This window comes from Cygnus olor, chromosome 8 (assembly GCF_009769625.2).
Source record: "Cygnus olor isolate bCygOlo1 chromosome 8, bCygOlo1.pri.v2, whole genome shotgun sequence".
NCBI classification, from domain to species: Eukaryota; Metazoa; Chordata; class Aves; order Anseriformes; family Anatidae; genus Cygnus; species Cygnus olor.
In genome coordinates, this window is record NC_049176.1 from 31,298,723 (window position 1) to 31,313,017 (window position 14,295).

At 40.9% G+C, this 14,295-nt stretch overlaps 1 protein-coding gene across 2 annotated transcripts in view; it reads left to right on the top strand.

Moving 5' to 3' along the window:
- The window catches only part of MIER1 (MIER1 transcriptional regulator), a 35,947-nt gene that overhangs the window by 13,302 nt on the left and 8,350 nt on the right, over positions 1 to 14,295 (top strand). For both annotated transcript variants that reach the window (XM_040565388.1, XM_040565387.1), the window contains exons 4-8: positions 5,432 to 5,599; positions 8,120 to 8,252; positions 10,474 to 10,538; positions 10,870 to 10,942; positions 13,723 to 13,874. In XM_040565388.1, the coding sequence (XP_040421322.1) occupies positions 5,432 to 5,599; positions 8,120 to 8,252; positions 10,474 to 10,538; positions 10,870 to 10,942; positions 13,723 to 13,874 (591 nt within the window). The remainder of the gene's footprint in view (positions 1 to 5,431; positions 5,600 to 8,119; positions 8,253 to 10,473; positions 10,539 to 10,869; positions 10,943 to 13,722; positions 13,875 to 14,295) is intronic.

The window sequence follows — 14,295 nt, forward strand, 5'->3', positions numbered from 1 at the left end:
ATATGCAGGTTTTTGCCCTTATATTTGGGGTTAAAAAAACAAACCACTCATAAAACATAGGCAAATAATGTAGATAGGGGAAAGGGGCTGAGCTAAATTTGCACTTCTCAAAAGTTGGGGAAAGGAAATTGGTACATAAATATTTAATAATGTATGATGCTGTACTTGTTTAGTATAGATTGTTGCATATATACACGGGTATGTGATTTACATTTTAGAGCTACTGTAAGTTAAAGCGTGCTCTGACTAAACTCGTATGTTCCAGTGTTACTGTTTCCTAAAACTATTGCACTTGTTTAGTGCATATAGATTTTGATTTTAAAAAAATCTAATAATGTCGCATTCCGTTCACATTTTTATAGAACCATTCATATAATACTTCAGTGGAGAAGCTAGGAGTCTCTTCATTTTTTAAGGTAGAGGAAACAGAGATGTAGATTAACCGATTTGCTCAAAGCAAAAAGTTGTCAGCAGAGCCTGGATTAGAACTCCCGTGTATTGATGATAGTGATAAATACATCTTAAAATGTGTATCTTCTGAAATAATTGCATATTAGATTTATTTTGCATTTTGAGGTTATGCTGTCGCTTATGTACTGCTTTAAATTACTTCTCAGCCAGGAATAGTATCCTTAAACTACAAACTAGGTTCATTGTAAATGCAAAGTAATGTAGATACTGTCTGGGACCTCGTTGGCTGAAAAGGCTGCCGGAGCAGGTCATTAATGATTTTTAAATGCATATTTAATGTACAAATCCTGTTTAGCACAAGTGGTTGTGCCAGTACGGCATTAAATTGATTGAGTACATTTAATCTACATTTTGGATGTAAGTGATAATTTCTTTCTGGTAATTTCAAGTTTGATATTAAATGGTAAACATAAAAATAAATAAATTGTTTGTGAATCTAAATACGCTTCATTGAGATGAAGTGAGAAATGAAGCTCCACGTCATTTTTTTTAAGTTGAAAAAATGTTTTGTTTTCTTCATAATTTGTGAGGAGTCAACATCTGGCTGTATAGTTCTATCACCACATTAGTGCTTTGTTGATGAGTGTAGTTCAGCAATCGGTGTGTTCCCTCTTGGTCAGCGGGGCTGCACGTTCAGATTTCTGCCTGTGTCAGCTCTTCCCTGGTCAGGACAGCAGCGGGTGTTGTAACTGAGGCTGACATGGCTCCCCGCGGGACTCAGGAGGATGCTCTTAGGGGCTGGCCCAGAAACTTGTTCAGTTTCTGTGAGTGCTGTAGGTAGAGCTTGCACTGCCTTTCAGATGCTTCCCCCCAGCGGGGTCTTGCTGGGGACCCATGGTTATTTCTGGTTGGGGGATAGCAGCCACACATCGAGGCTTGCTTCTCTCTCCTTTTTGTGCTGCCTTTCTCTCTCTCTCTTTTTTAATTCATGCCTTTTCTCAGACATGGATGATAGACGATCTAAATCTCAAAACTATTGTCAAGACAAGTACTATCCTGTCTTTTTCTTTCCCCAGACATCTACGCCTATTACTTCAGATTCCCCCAGGCTGTAAGTGTGCCTGATTTACTAGTACAGCTCCTTCAGAGACGAGATGGCAGTCAGGTTTTGCAAAGGAATTTTTGAACCTTAGTGATTTAACTCCTGAGTGTCATAAAAATTATGCATTCCTCCTCCCAGGAGGAGGATCTTTTCTGCTCGTTGTTTGAAACTGGTAAATCTGTAGTGCTTGAAGTTGATCAGCGTCCTGCATTTGTGTGTGCAAGCAAGCACGTACATTTTTGTCGGAATAGCAGTACTGTATCTATGTTTAGAGAAGTCGCCCTCTATGCTGCTCCAGGATAAGGAAAAACCACAGTTCCCTGAGAGCAGAACAGTATGAGAAGGGAGTAAGAAGTACTGAATTTGGTGGTTTTTAGTAATATTTCCTGAAAGGTAAGAATTTTTCTCGGGGAGGAAGGCCACCCGCAGTGTCATGCAGCAGACTGTCCTCAGTCATACCCAGACGTGCACTCAGCGGTACTGGTTTTGTTTGTAGGAACATCCCTGCCAGGTCTGACCAGTGCTCTTTCTTCAGCAGCCTGAGGGACAGTGCTCAGGAAGGCGCTCCTGGCGTGAGGCACAGCTCTGGTGTTCTGGGCACACTGGTGCTGCAGTTCTTCAAGGTGCAGGAAACTTGGCTGCATCGTTTTGGTAGGAGGAAGCAGTCTTTACGCTCTGCCTTGGAAGCAGTAAGTGACCAGGCCCAGCAAGCTGCAGAAACTCAATTTCCTCCCACTCTTAGCTAAGCTGACGGTACAAAGTAGCAGCAGGAGGGAGCCTCCGATGGAGGATTTAAGGAACCTGGAGCCCAGGTCTTGACCTTTGTGCTGCCCTGTCTGTGGGCAGAGCACTGCTGGGTGCTGTGTGAGGCGCCCTCCCTGCACTGCTTAGGGATTTGTAAGTCTTTGACCCCCCTCCTTTTTCTGTCTGTTGTTGTACATAATCACTTGGGTTCCCCCCCCCGAGGTGCCCCTTTTCAGAGAGGGCTCTTGGGTTTTCTTAGGGTTGTGCGACAGCTTCCTTTTCTCGGTAAATGAGAGATCCATGCATGGAAGTACCCAGTGGTTCTCCCAAATACTCCTCCAGCCTCTAGCAGGGTGCAGTTCAGGCACATACGAACCAGATGTTGTCTCTTGTAATGCCTCTCGGCGTTATTTTTCCCCTTCTGTGGATTTGTTCATTTGATTTTTAACCTCTGTAAACTTTGTGTCCACAAGGCATGTGGCAGTGCTGCACAGTTCATTTAGCGTGAGAAGTGTTTGTGTTCTTCAGATGTGTTTTGTGTTCATTGCAGAGGCTGCCCCGAGCTCTTCAATTAGAAGAGTGCAGTCATTTATATTGACCTTCTCTGTGCTCCTTATGAAACGGTTCTCTGGTATATCACTCCCCCTCACTTACCTCTCCTCCAGATGCACGGTGTATAATCCAGTTCTTGTTATTAAACGTCTTCCACCTGAGAAATTTCTGTGCCATTGATTACCCATGTTACTTTTTTTTTTAACCTCTGTTTCTGCGATATCCTGAAACGATACAGAGATGATGATCCTGGTACCAAAAGCGTTTTATCTTCGAGAGTCACAGGCACTTGGAGCTTTGTAAATTGCAGTGGGCTACTGCAAGGCTCTGTCTAGGAAAAATGTCCTAAATACAATACCACTTTCCTAAGCAACATAGAGTAATCCCCCTGTTGCATAATTCACACACAGCTACAAATGATAGTAGAAGTTCTTTCTAATTCTCAGTCTGTATCTACAAATAGCGTAGTGATGAGGAGTGCTCCGTAAAAGTATATTACTTTCAAAAATGTACTGGAGAGCATTTGTTTGGATAATTATATGATTTTTTTGATAGCCGTTCTGTAAGGTTTTAATTAAGATCACAGCACTGTCATGTTGTCCGTGTCATTAAAGCATGATTTCCCCACTTCTGAGAATTCATTCTGTAAAACGATAAAGTAGGGACCAAGAAGTCAAACAGGGAAGGTGAGGAAATTTGGGTCCACATGGCCTGCATCTACTGTGGATATAGCTTAACCAAAGACTAGCCCAGTAAGTGGGTGAGAGGCTTAGTCCTTTGAAGCAAAATAAAATGAAACACACAGACAATGAGTACAGGTAACTCCTGTGTTACTCTTTGTTTTACACAGCAGAACTAAATACACTTAAATTTTGTGAAAGGTAGTGTCAGTGTGCTTCCAGAAAATAGAGGTGTGCTGAGCAATGAAGGCCCTTAGGGAAGGAGTTCAGTGGCAGAAGTATAGGGCCAGCAGATAACTAACACTGATCGTCAGCCAGGATTCACACTACGTACGTATTTAGAGCTACGTACACCACTGAATAATAAACAAAGGATTTGATCTTCTGAGAGAGGTAATTCGAAAATGCTCTCTGAGAGTTTCATCTCTGAGAAATCCTTTTAAGGGTTCTGTATACTGCCCCTGAATAGAGGATACTGAGGTATTAAAAGCACTAAAGTGACTAATTTGCAGACCTGGCAATTAATCGTTCGTGTTAATAAATTGAATGCAATTAATTGGTAACAGCTCAGGAGTCACCGAACTTCAGATCTGGCTGGATCGTTTGAAATATCTCTTCAGAGTAGACCAGAATTCTCTATAGAAAGATTTTTAAATCTGCACGTATTTTTGTAGGTTTGCTTCCTACCTACCTCCGCTTTTGTAGGCAACTAGATTAAAGCTTTGTGTTTGTAAATGAGGAGATGCGAAGGTAAACACTGCTGTCTTTGCCTGGATATTAGGTGATGCTGAATTAAGGCAATCCCTTACCCTATCCAACTCCTCAGGGTTGGTTATGCACAGGAAGGGGAGATAAGCATAGGTGAGGTGCATTTTTTGTGTTATTTTGTATTGAAAGTTCAGGTTGTAGAACCGCGTGGAACTGTCCCTGTAGCGCAACTCTGCAAACAAAGATTTAACTCCATGTTCAAGCCAGGCACTGCGAGTTCAGGTCCTTATTCTGCTGAATTATTGGAAACACTGCAAAAATCACTGCTTTTCAGTAGAAAAAGCCCCTGCCATGCAGCTAGCTTCATATTTCCTGCAAAACTGTCAGGGTCGTAGCTGGCTGCTTGAAGTGGTTGCTGCTGACTCACGTTTTGTTTGTTTCTTTAGATAGGCACAAAATACTACAAATTCTTTGGGTAGTTTTTGGGTGGTAAAGGGAATATCATCGTTTTTACATTCCAATAATGAGTGTGCTTGCTCTACATGTACTAAAAGGGTGTGATGTGTGGATCGCACCTCATACTTGGCTGCCAGAGTAATGTCTTCAAATAATCTCTGCTCCTCTCTTTTCTGAGGTCATCTTGGAGCTGGGCACGAAACAGATTGCAGGCGATGGTTTAGCTCGGTAGCCTTCAGTCAGCTACACTGACACCACCTCCAAGCACATACCTAACCCGCAAACATCCCCGCTGCATGACTGGTTGGACGTCCAGCCACCTTTTAGGATCCAATGCAATGCGTGCCTTGTTTCGTAGGCGTGAATGCACCGCGGGATCGTATCAGAAGCATCTCTCCGACACACGTAACCAGACGTTACCTGCCACGTTGCAGTGCTTGTGGTTTGGTTAAGTAGTAGGGATGGGGCATGCAGCCCTCTGGTGCCCTTTTAATGAACTTTGTGGCCCCTTTGAGAGTTTGTGGTATGTGAAGTCTCCTATAAATTTATAAAGGATTAGGAAATTAAAAGTTCTGCTGCATAAATAACCACACGCTTTTCTTAGGAGCCAAAACTTCTCACTGTCCATTCATTTTAGAGTGGGCATTCTTAGTTTACCTGCTCATCAGCTATCTGTTTTTTGCTCTCACGTTTGAAATGCACACCTTTGGGCTGTAGAGCAGATGTGGGACGTGAAATACCTCTGATAAACCTCCAACTTTGTTTGAATATTTATCAGGAAAGTGATATGCCAATCCAGGAGCTACTTAGCCTTTATGGCTATGATGGTACCATTCCACTCCAAGAAGATGATGATGATGAAGATGATGAAGAGGAAGAGGAGGAGGGAGAAGATGATGATGATGTTGATAATGATGACAACAGTGGCTGTAGTGGTGAAAACAAAGTAAGTGTTTACACTAATTTGATTTTCATACAGCCATTCTGTACTAGACAACCATTCAAAGTCCCAGATCCCAGCAGAAATCATTCATGATGGTTGATTTCAGATGCTTTGTGTACTGAACTCTGATGTTTCTTCTTCATTACCCATCAGTATTTCTCTTAATTGCTCTTAATTCCATCTGTATCATTCCAAACTGTTGCTGAGGCAAATTAGAGTATTGTGTATACATTTAGCATTATGTAAGAAGGAATTGTAATTGTCCTTCAGAAATACTGTCTGGCTTAACTGAAGTGTTAAGTGTCTGAAGGTACCTTCATAGATATGGCTGAGTACTTGTTTCAAGATGAAAAGCTGATCTACTGAAACTGAGCAGTAAAGTATGGAGTTGAATTAAAAGATGCCTCTGTGAGCATTGGAGGTTACTGCAAGTTTTCTAACTTCAGCATCTGAATTGTATTTTGTCAGCCTGGCAGTAATCGCCCTGCTTGTTTTAGGTTGTTAATTAAATCTAAGGCCTCAAATATCTTTGCAGAATGTATAGTTTTGAATTTAGCATCTTTAAAGTCCTGTCCTGTGTGCTCTTAAAATAACTTATCTGATTTTAGAAGGGTCTTTTCTGCTTGTGTATTTCGTATGTACTTGTAATAATCCTGTCCCGTCATGGGCACAGCTGTAACTTCTCCATTACTGGTGGCATTCAGAGTTGCTTCCCGAATTCCATTAAAATATGAAAACCTTTGTACTGTCAGTGACAAAAAAAATCACAGGCATTAATGGAGGTTGAATGACCTAATCTGGGTTTAAACAGGATACATTTTCTTCTTTGATATCTTACCCATTTAGAACGTCTGGGATGAGACAGAAAGATGAGAAATGACATACTTGATTCCAAAAATGAAGTTCTTAGGATTTGCACACTGCCTTGTTATATGCTGTAAAAGATCGGGTTTTTTTGTGGGTTGAATGGTTCAGAAAGAAGAAAGATATGTAGTTATATTGCATTAGGAAAGCTTCAAGAAGCTGGAGAGGCAGAGAAATTTACATACCATGAAATATGCAAAATTAAAGGCACAGAAGTGTTTAATTTTGTTGTGCCCAGTAGCATTCCTGAAGCCCCACTTCGTTCTACGTCCTTGTCTTAACTGCTTCCCGACACAACCTCCATCTTGTGCTCTCAGGGCCTCCTCTGGTTGTCCAGTTGTGGTACTAGCTGGTGTGAGATAGTGCCTCCCTTTTCTCTTAAATGGATAAAATCCCAGCGTCTGCCATCGCTAAGGTGTTAGCAGCGAGAGGAGCAGTCCTCGTCCCCATGTAGGGGACCAACACCTTGCGGCGTGCTGCAGAACCAGATGTGTTCCTGCCCGGCAGCAGCCACAGGCGCCGTCCGGTGCAGTGACCACAGCCAGTGTTTCACCGAACGCTTGGAGCTGTGGCTGGATCGAAAGTGCGTGCTCCCTTATCCTACCCCAGCCTTCAGAGGGCTGGACCAGAGGTGGCGGGGAGGACTGGGCACAGAGCGAGCGAGCTAACCCGTTACGTTCCGGTGGGTGCCTTGGGCTACGAGGAGAGCTCTAGCAACACTCGGTGCTTTTAGCAGAGAGGCAGTAAAATGCATCCACGGGGGTGGAATAATTTTATAAATCATTCAGGCTTTCTCTGCAAGTGCACATCTTTCTACAGCTTTTTTAGCTCTACTGCACTTAGCTGCTTTCTATTTTTAAGCTGCTTTAAGCCGCACGTGTGGTAACACCGGGCTCGCTGTTAAAGGTACACACAACCATGTGTTGTGCCGTATGCCTGGGTGCTACAGCCAGCAGGTGTGAGCGCTCACCGGTAGTCATAAAGCCCATGAATGATGGAGACAACATGCCTCAGAAAAAATGTCTTTTTTAGCCTTTTCATTTTAACTGATTGTAACAATTCCCATTGTTGTCGTGAGTTCTCTTCTAACAAAGTAACTTATTCTTATCTTTGTTCTTTTGGTGACTCAACGATGTACTTACACATAGCATGCAGGTTTAGCAATGTACCGTTCCCGTAGGGTTGAACCACTCTATTGACATTTATTTTTATGGAACATAACATTTCCGTTTGATTGAGAAAAGTAGAGCCATTAAAGATCTCCTGCTCTTCCTACTGAAAACTCATAAGGAAGGGCTTTGAAGACTGAAGTAAAATTTAAAGTTAAATGAAATTAAATGAATACTGCAAGGATTTTCTTGACTTATTTTAAAACTAGACATGATGTTTAACTGTGTTTGTGTTTCTGATTTGTATGTTAGCATCTGAGTGTTGAGTCTGATTTGCTTAAAATCACGGTCAGCAAATAATACGATGTGCTTACACATTTGTTATGGCTCAGTCTGAACAGACCACAATCTGTACGGTCACTTGAAGTCAGATAGATAGAGGATGTCTGTTTGGTTTTGATTCGTTGGCAATTTTGGAAAAAATACTGCCCAAGTAGTATTTGCCACACACGAGGTATACCTGTCTCCTCTTTGCTTTCTTATTTTTAAGGAGGAAACCATAAAGGATTCATCAGGTCAGGAAGATGAGACACAGTCATCTAATGACGACCCGGCACCATCTGTTGCTTCTCAAGATCCACAGGAGATAATTCGCCCCCGTCGGTGTAAATATTTTGATACAAGTATGTACAGTTTAGTACTACGAGCAGTTATCTCACTGTGATTGACCTTTGCTTTTGAACAGCTTCGTTAACACAGTATTCTGTTTCTGAAATATGCATCTAGACATCTGCAAACGTGTGTTTGCTCTCTTTCTCGATTTCCCTGTTCTTGATTATCATTATACTCAATAGGCACCAGAAATTCCTGTTTTTAGCTGAACGCTACATCTTCTCCCCAGATAAGGCACTTTGTATAAGCCTAGATATTCTGTCTTCATAAAGGGTTGTATATGTGGAAATAAATCTGAATTTCTGCAATTTGGAAAAGCATGCTCTCAGCCAGTCTAACTCCTTTTGCTGTGTTACTCCTGGCCTAGTAGCAGTCCAGTTTATGATCCCACAAACTGGCTTGTGCGGATGTGCCCTTCAGGAAAATTTCCTTCCGCGTGGAGTCCAGGTGCAGTAAATGGCTTTGGAGACCAACTGGCACAATGAGGAATGTGCTCTTCCTAACAAATACTCTGCTGTGGAGTCTACAGCCTGTGCATTGCTACGCTGTGCAGTTGCAGCATTGCTGTGGAGCGTTCAGTAGGGGTTCAGCAACACCTGGCTGTTCAGTACGGTATTACCTTACTGTCAGAGCTTCAGCTGCCGCTTCACACTAAGGACATAGGTAAAAAATACTGCAAGTAGAAAATGCACTATTTCAACTAGATGACTGCTGCACAGTGTGTGATCATATTGAGAAGGCCAGGTGGCATTAGTTTACGTACTCATTCGAAGGTGAGAGTCTGAATGAATAAAAAAGTAAAAACTGAAATTAGCTGGAAATAAAACCTTTAAGATCACTAATAGATAAAACAAAAGGAATGAAATCCGAAAAAGGCTGATAGATTTTTAAACCTGAAGTGATGAAGGGAGAGATAACAACGAAGAAAATTTATTTCAAGAATTCCACATTTGATACCGTGGCCAGCATTGTAGATAGATTATTTTCTCTTGTTTTGTTAAAAAATTGGTTTTGCATCTGTTTGAGACTGTTGAGCTGCTGTTATGTAGCTGTCCCCTTAGGCAGTTCCCATTTCTGTGGCAATTTTACTTAGTGGGATTTGAACCTTTTAGTACTGAGCTGTCAGGAGGGCCATTTGGACAACAGATATTTTACCTTTGACTTTTATATACATACCGGTCATCACTGTCGATAATGTTTAAATTCCTACTGTACTATGTTTTAACTAACACAAATTAAAGCAAAAGGTTCCTTCTGATATCTTAATAGTCATAGCATAGTAGATTTTTTTTTTAATCTGTAATTAATGCAATTTTTTAATCTGTAGTTTATTTTAATCCAAAAATGTCAAGGAACCTCAGCATGTAGCTGTGCAGAAGATGGCAAGTATCTTAAATGAAATCTCTTCTTAGGATAATGCAAGCGTATTGCACTAGCTTTGGATTTTTACAGTGTTCAGCTGTATGTAAATTGTAATTTACTGCACAAATCATTTTAGTGCTGATGCTGTCTTTTGCCATAGACATGAACCAGGTATCGTGATTGCTTTCACTCTGCTGTGAAAGGCAGCTACCCCCTATCATGATCCATTATTCAAAGCACTGCTGTGCAGCTCTGAGCAGTACGTCCAAGCCTGTTACACCCCAGTAAGACTGAGAAGAGCCCACCTGTGGCTTTCTCACATGTTGTGCTGTAGTTTACCTCAAATTCAGTGACCGCTGCTGTGAGGGAGAAAGAAGAGCAGAGCTAGGAGCTTGTGGAGGATGGTGTTGAAATCCACGTGTGGATGCTGAACGTCCACACAAAAACGCTTTCAGAAAGTAGCTGTTAGTAGTCAGTTTGGATGTGGATCATCTCAACTGCTTCACAGCTGGCTGAGGGAAAGCAAAGTTTTATTAGGAAGCATTAAAATTGGAGGATGTATTCATTTCTGCCTTAACTTTTCAGAGTCAGCCATGTATCTTGAGCTGTTCTAAATGTGAACGTTGGGTGGGTTGTTTTTAAAGCAGTCAATACTCGGGCGTCTGGTCCGTCACTCGCACTGCCATTTGCACTTCTGTGGTGTTAGATAAGGCGGCCGGGAGGCAGAGCAGGGCTGCGGGTGGGTGGCCGGGCTCGTGTCCTCCCCTCACCCTTGCACAGGAGCTCGCTGAGACATCCCGGGCTGTCTCGCTCAGCATGGCTCCGGCGTGGCTCCTTCTTTGTCAGTAAGTGTTGGAAAATTTCTCGTAGATAGCGAAATAGAAGAGGAATCCGAAGAAGATGAAGATTATATTCCCTCAGAAGACTGGAAAAAGGTAACTATTATGGGCTGTTAAAAAAGTATGTCTTCTGTGAATAATGAGCTGATCTGTTACCTAGTAACTTTGAGCTCCATAGATCACACAGTTTTTCTCCATTTTGTCCTGACAGATATTGATGTTTTTATGGTAATGACTGTTAAAGACCTCCCTAGATAGTGAGAAATAGGTTTCTATATAATGCCTATTTGCCAATTTGTTTTTGATTTTGAAGAATGAAAGTTTCAAGAGAGAAAGAATGATATGGTCATATTTCCTTTCACTAAAAAAACCTGCAAGGCTGTGGTTGCTGGTTGCTTAACTTTTCGCTTCTGTTACTTCTAAACAGGAAATCATGGTGGGCTCTATGTTTCAAGCTGAAATTCCAGCTGGCATCTGCAAATACAAAGAGAATGAAAAAGGTGAGACATAGCGCCATTGCCATTGCTTGACTTAAGTTTCTAGTGGGGAAAAATAAAAGATATATTGGACTTAAGTCATGTATGTGGCAAAATATAACAGCTCTTTCAAATGAAAAATAGAACCACAATCTCAAACTGTAGTTCATCGTGTGCTTCACCATCAGAGCTCGAGACTTGGAAAAGAAAGATTATATTGCTGGCCTGTTGAGCCCTTGTGTTCTAATTTGGTAATTTACACAAGTTTTCATACGGAATGTGTTAATCTCTTCACCTGATGTATTTTGTTTATGTGAAACATAGTAAAGAAATGGTGTTGCTGGAATTGAATTAACATGTTAAAAGAGACAAAATGGCACCAGCAGCTTTCATTTTCACATTTTAAAAATTTTCAGTCATTATTTAAATACCTCTTATTCTATTTTTTTTTTCCCCTCCCAACCAGAGTGTTTGTCAGTGCTTTGTCAGTGTAACTGAGTAAGGAAAAGCAGACACAGTTTAAAACCAGCTGTGAGCTTAAAAGAAGAAATTTTATTGCTCATTCAGCCCATTACTAAGAATTCATTTACTCTGCAGGTCGGTTGGAGACTGCAGTTTTCATATGTTAGTTTTTAAGCTAACCAGCAGAAAACTCCATGCCTTCTTAGAATCTGAGAATATGCTCAAGCGGTGGCAATTGTCTTGCTTCAGGCTGCAGGTTGCTGTAGCCGCGCTGTAGCCCGATCTGGCTGGAAACTGAGAAGGGCATCAGTCGTGCTGCTGACAGAGCGGGCTGACAGTGAGGCTGACACATTTTGTCAGCTCTGGGCTTGGTGGCCACAGAGGTTGAAGAGCATGTAATTTAAAACCATGTGAGAAGTCAGGAGCTTCCACTGAAAATGGAAAACAGTAAATTAGAAAATACCTGCTTTTTACTGTGAAGTTGCTCCTTGCATGCTTTCCTGCTACAGTCTAAAAATAGAGCTTGAATTATGTATTTACCTAAGATGTGGCAAATTATGCTTTATGGATCACTCACCTGCTCTTACTGGTATTTACTCAGCTCTAAATGGCTTCTGGCCTCCAATAATAAAAAAGATAGAGCTGTTTTATGCACTGCTGTAACCTATATAAAACAGTTTTTCATAGTCCTGCACACAGCTCTTTGCAGAATGCAGAGCCTACGTCATGGGCAAAAACTGTTGAAGGGGAAAGTTAAATTTTCACTGATGTTCTAGGGTTGTTCCACTCTTATATACCAGTGGGGTTTGGTATCTTCTGCCCCTCCTTTTCCTTTCCGTGTTTTAGATTAAGTCTTTGACAGGATTCGAGATGGAATATTAATGAAATCTAGAGCTGAAAAACAAGTGTCTGAGATTATGTATTTAGTCCTTTTATGTACATATGCCATCTTCTTTGTTGTTCTCTAAGAAGACTAGTCCTCTTGGATCCACTCCCATAAATGAAAGCACAAAAATGGTGGAACTCTCAAGAATAACCACCTCGCTTTTCAGAATGTGTTCTGACATGCTGGTGTGCAGAAAAAACAACCGTGCATGCTGCACTAAGCTAATTACAGTGGACTGGCTCTCAGAGGACTATGCCTGGAGTACAAGTAGCTACTATTAGAGAAATTCAGGTTATGAACAATCTACAGAATTAAACAATATGTTTTTCAGAAGGCTTGGACTTGAAAATCAAAGGGTAGCTCTGAAAACTGAAAGGTGCTGAAGCTGCTTTCAGACCTACTGACATGGACCTTAGTAAACATTGCGGTGCGCTTAGCTTGCATCAGTAGGGGTGGCTTGGAACCAGTTATCAGTTGTCTCCTGAAAAGAGTCGTTGCTTCTAATGGGGTTTGTATCCCAAGATAGCTAAAATCCTTTTCTTAAATGGGCAACCAAACATCAGATTAGGACTAGCCTTTGGGAGGAAAAAAAAGCTCCCAGAAAACTGTTGAGGGCTATTTCCGAAGTGTGTGTTATTTGTGAAATGAAGGTGTCTTCCTTTGCAAGACACTTAGTTATTTTTCTTACCATTTTTTTTCTATTTGTATTTCCATTCTGTATTTATTTTCTATTCGTATTCTATTTACTTTAACGTAAAAATTGATTTTTTTCAAGTTGCGATGCACCCAGCCACCACTCTGACCTTTCCAGCTGCACACAAACTACTGTATCGGCCCTTTCTGTGCTCACCGTACCTTCACAGGGGCTTGCTCCTTCTCTCTCTTGTTGAGCAAGAGTCAGAGGTGCTCACCAAGCTAATGGAATCAGTGTTTAAATTACTTTCTTGCTGGTTTTTGTACAGTTATCTTTCAGGGAAGACCAGGCCACAGGCAGGTCAGGATACTTTCCTGATTCTATTTTATTTAATAACTTGAATTTTATTTTACTGTACTGATGTTTTAATCTTGCAAAGCTTGTAGGCTATTCAAGATAAAAATAGGAGATAGTTTAGAGGGTATGGCCTTTGTTCATGTTCCTTCCATTAATGTAAGTCTGTGAAAGTTTCCCTGGTCTGAAAGCTCGTGCAAAAGCTCTGAAAAGACAGTAGAGATCTGGTAGTATTAAAAATTAATGTTCTTCACCTGAATGTTTTTGTTTTAGAAAGTATTTCTAGGATTTAGTAGGAAAGTCCAAGTGAAATTTCCTTGCAAAGTGTCATTCTGATTGCAGAATGTTTGGCATCTGGGTGTTAACTGTGATGGAGGAGCAGTGGACCTTGGTGCTGGCTTTATAGGAGAGAACAGACTTCTGCATGGTTGTTTTAGCTCGCTTTTCTTTTTGTTCTGGTTATTTCAGTGTATGAAAATGATGACCAGCTCTTGTGGAATCCTGACTTCTTACCAGAAGATAAAGTGATTGAGTTCCTAAATGAAGCGTCAAGGCGTACGGGTGATGAGAAAGGCCTAGATGCAATTCCTGAAGGATCACATATTAAAGACAATGAGCAGGTATATAACAATAATAGGATTTGTAGTTTAATATTACTGAATGAATTATCCCTTTATTTTATTTCAATCCTGATAATTAAAGTTGGGCTTGAAAAAGCTTTATTATTCCTTTTGGAAATAGAGATACAATGTTTTTTTTCCTGTCAACAAATATTGAAATGTTCACTTTGGCTCAACCTTGGTCTATGCATCAATGCATTATTTTATTTATAAATAATCATGCAGAAATGAGTTCTGTTCTCTCAATTATGTTTTTTTTTCTAAGCTTCATGAATGCATGAAGCTAAACGTATAAAGGTCTTTATACAAAAAAAACATGAATTTTACAAATGTATGCAATGTAGGAAAATGTTAAAATACTTCACCTGGGTGTATACCTGGTTGTGTAATTAAGAGAAAAGGAAATTGAACAGAGGGAATA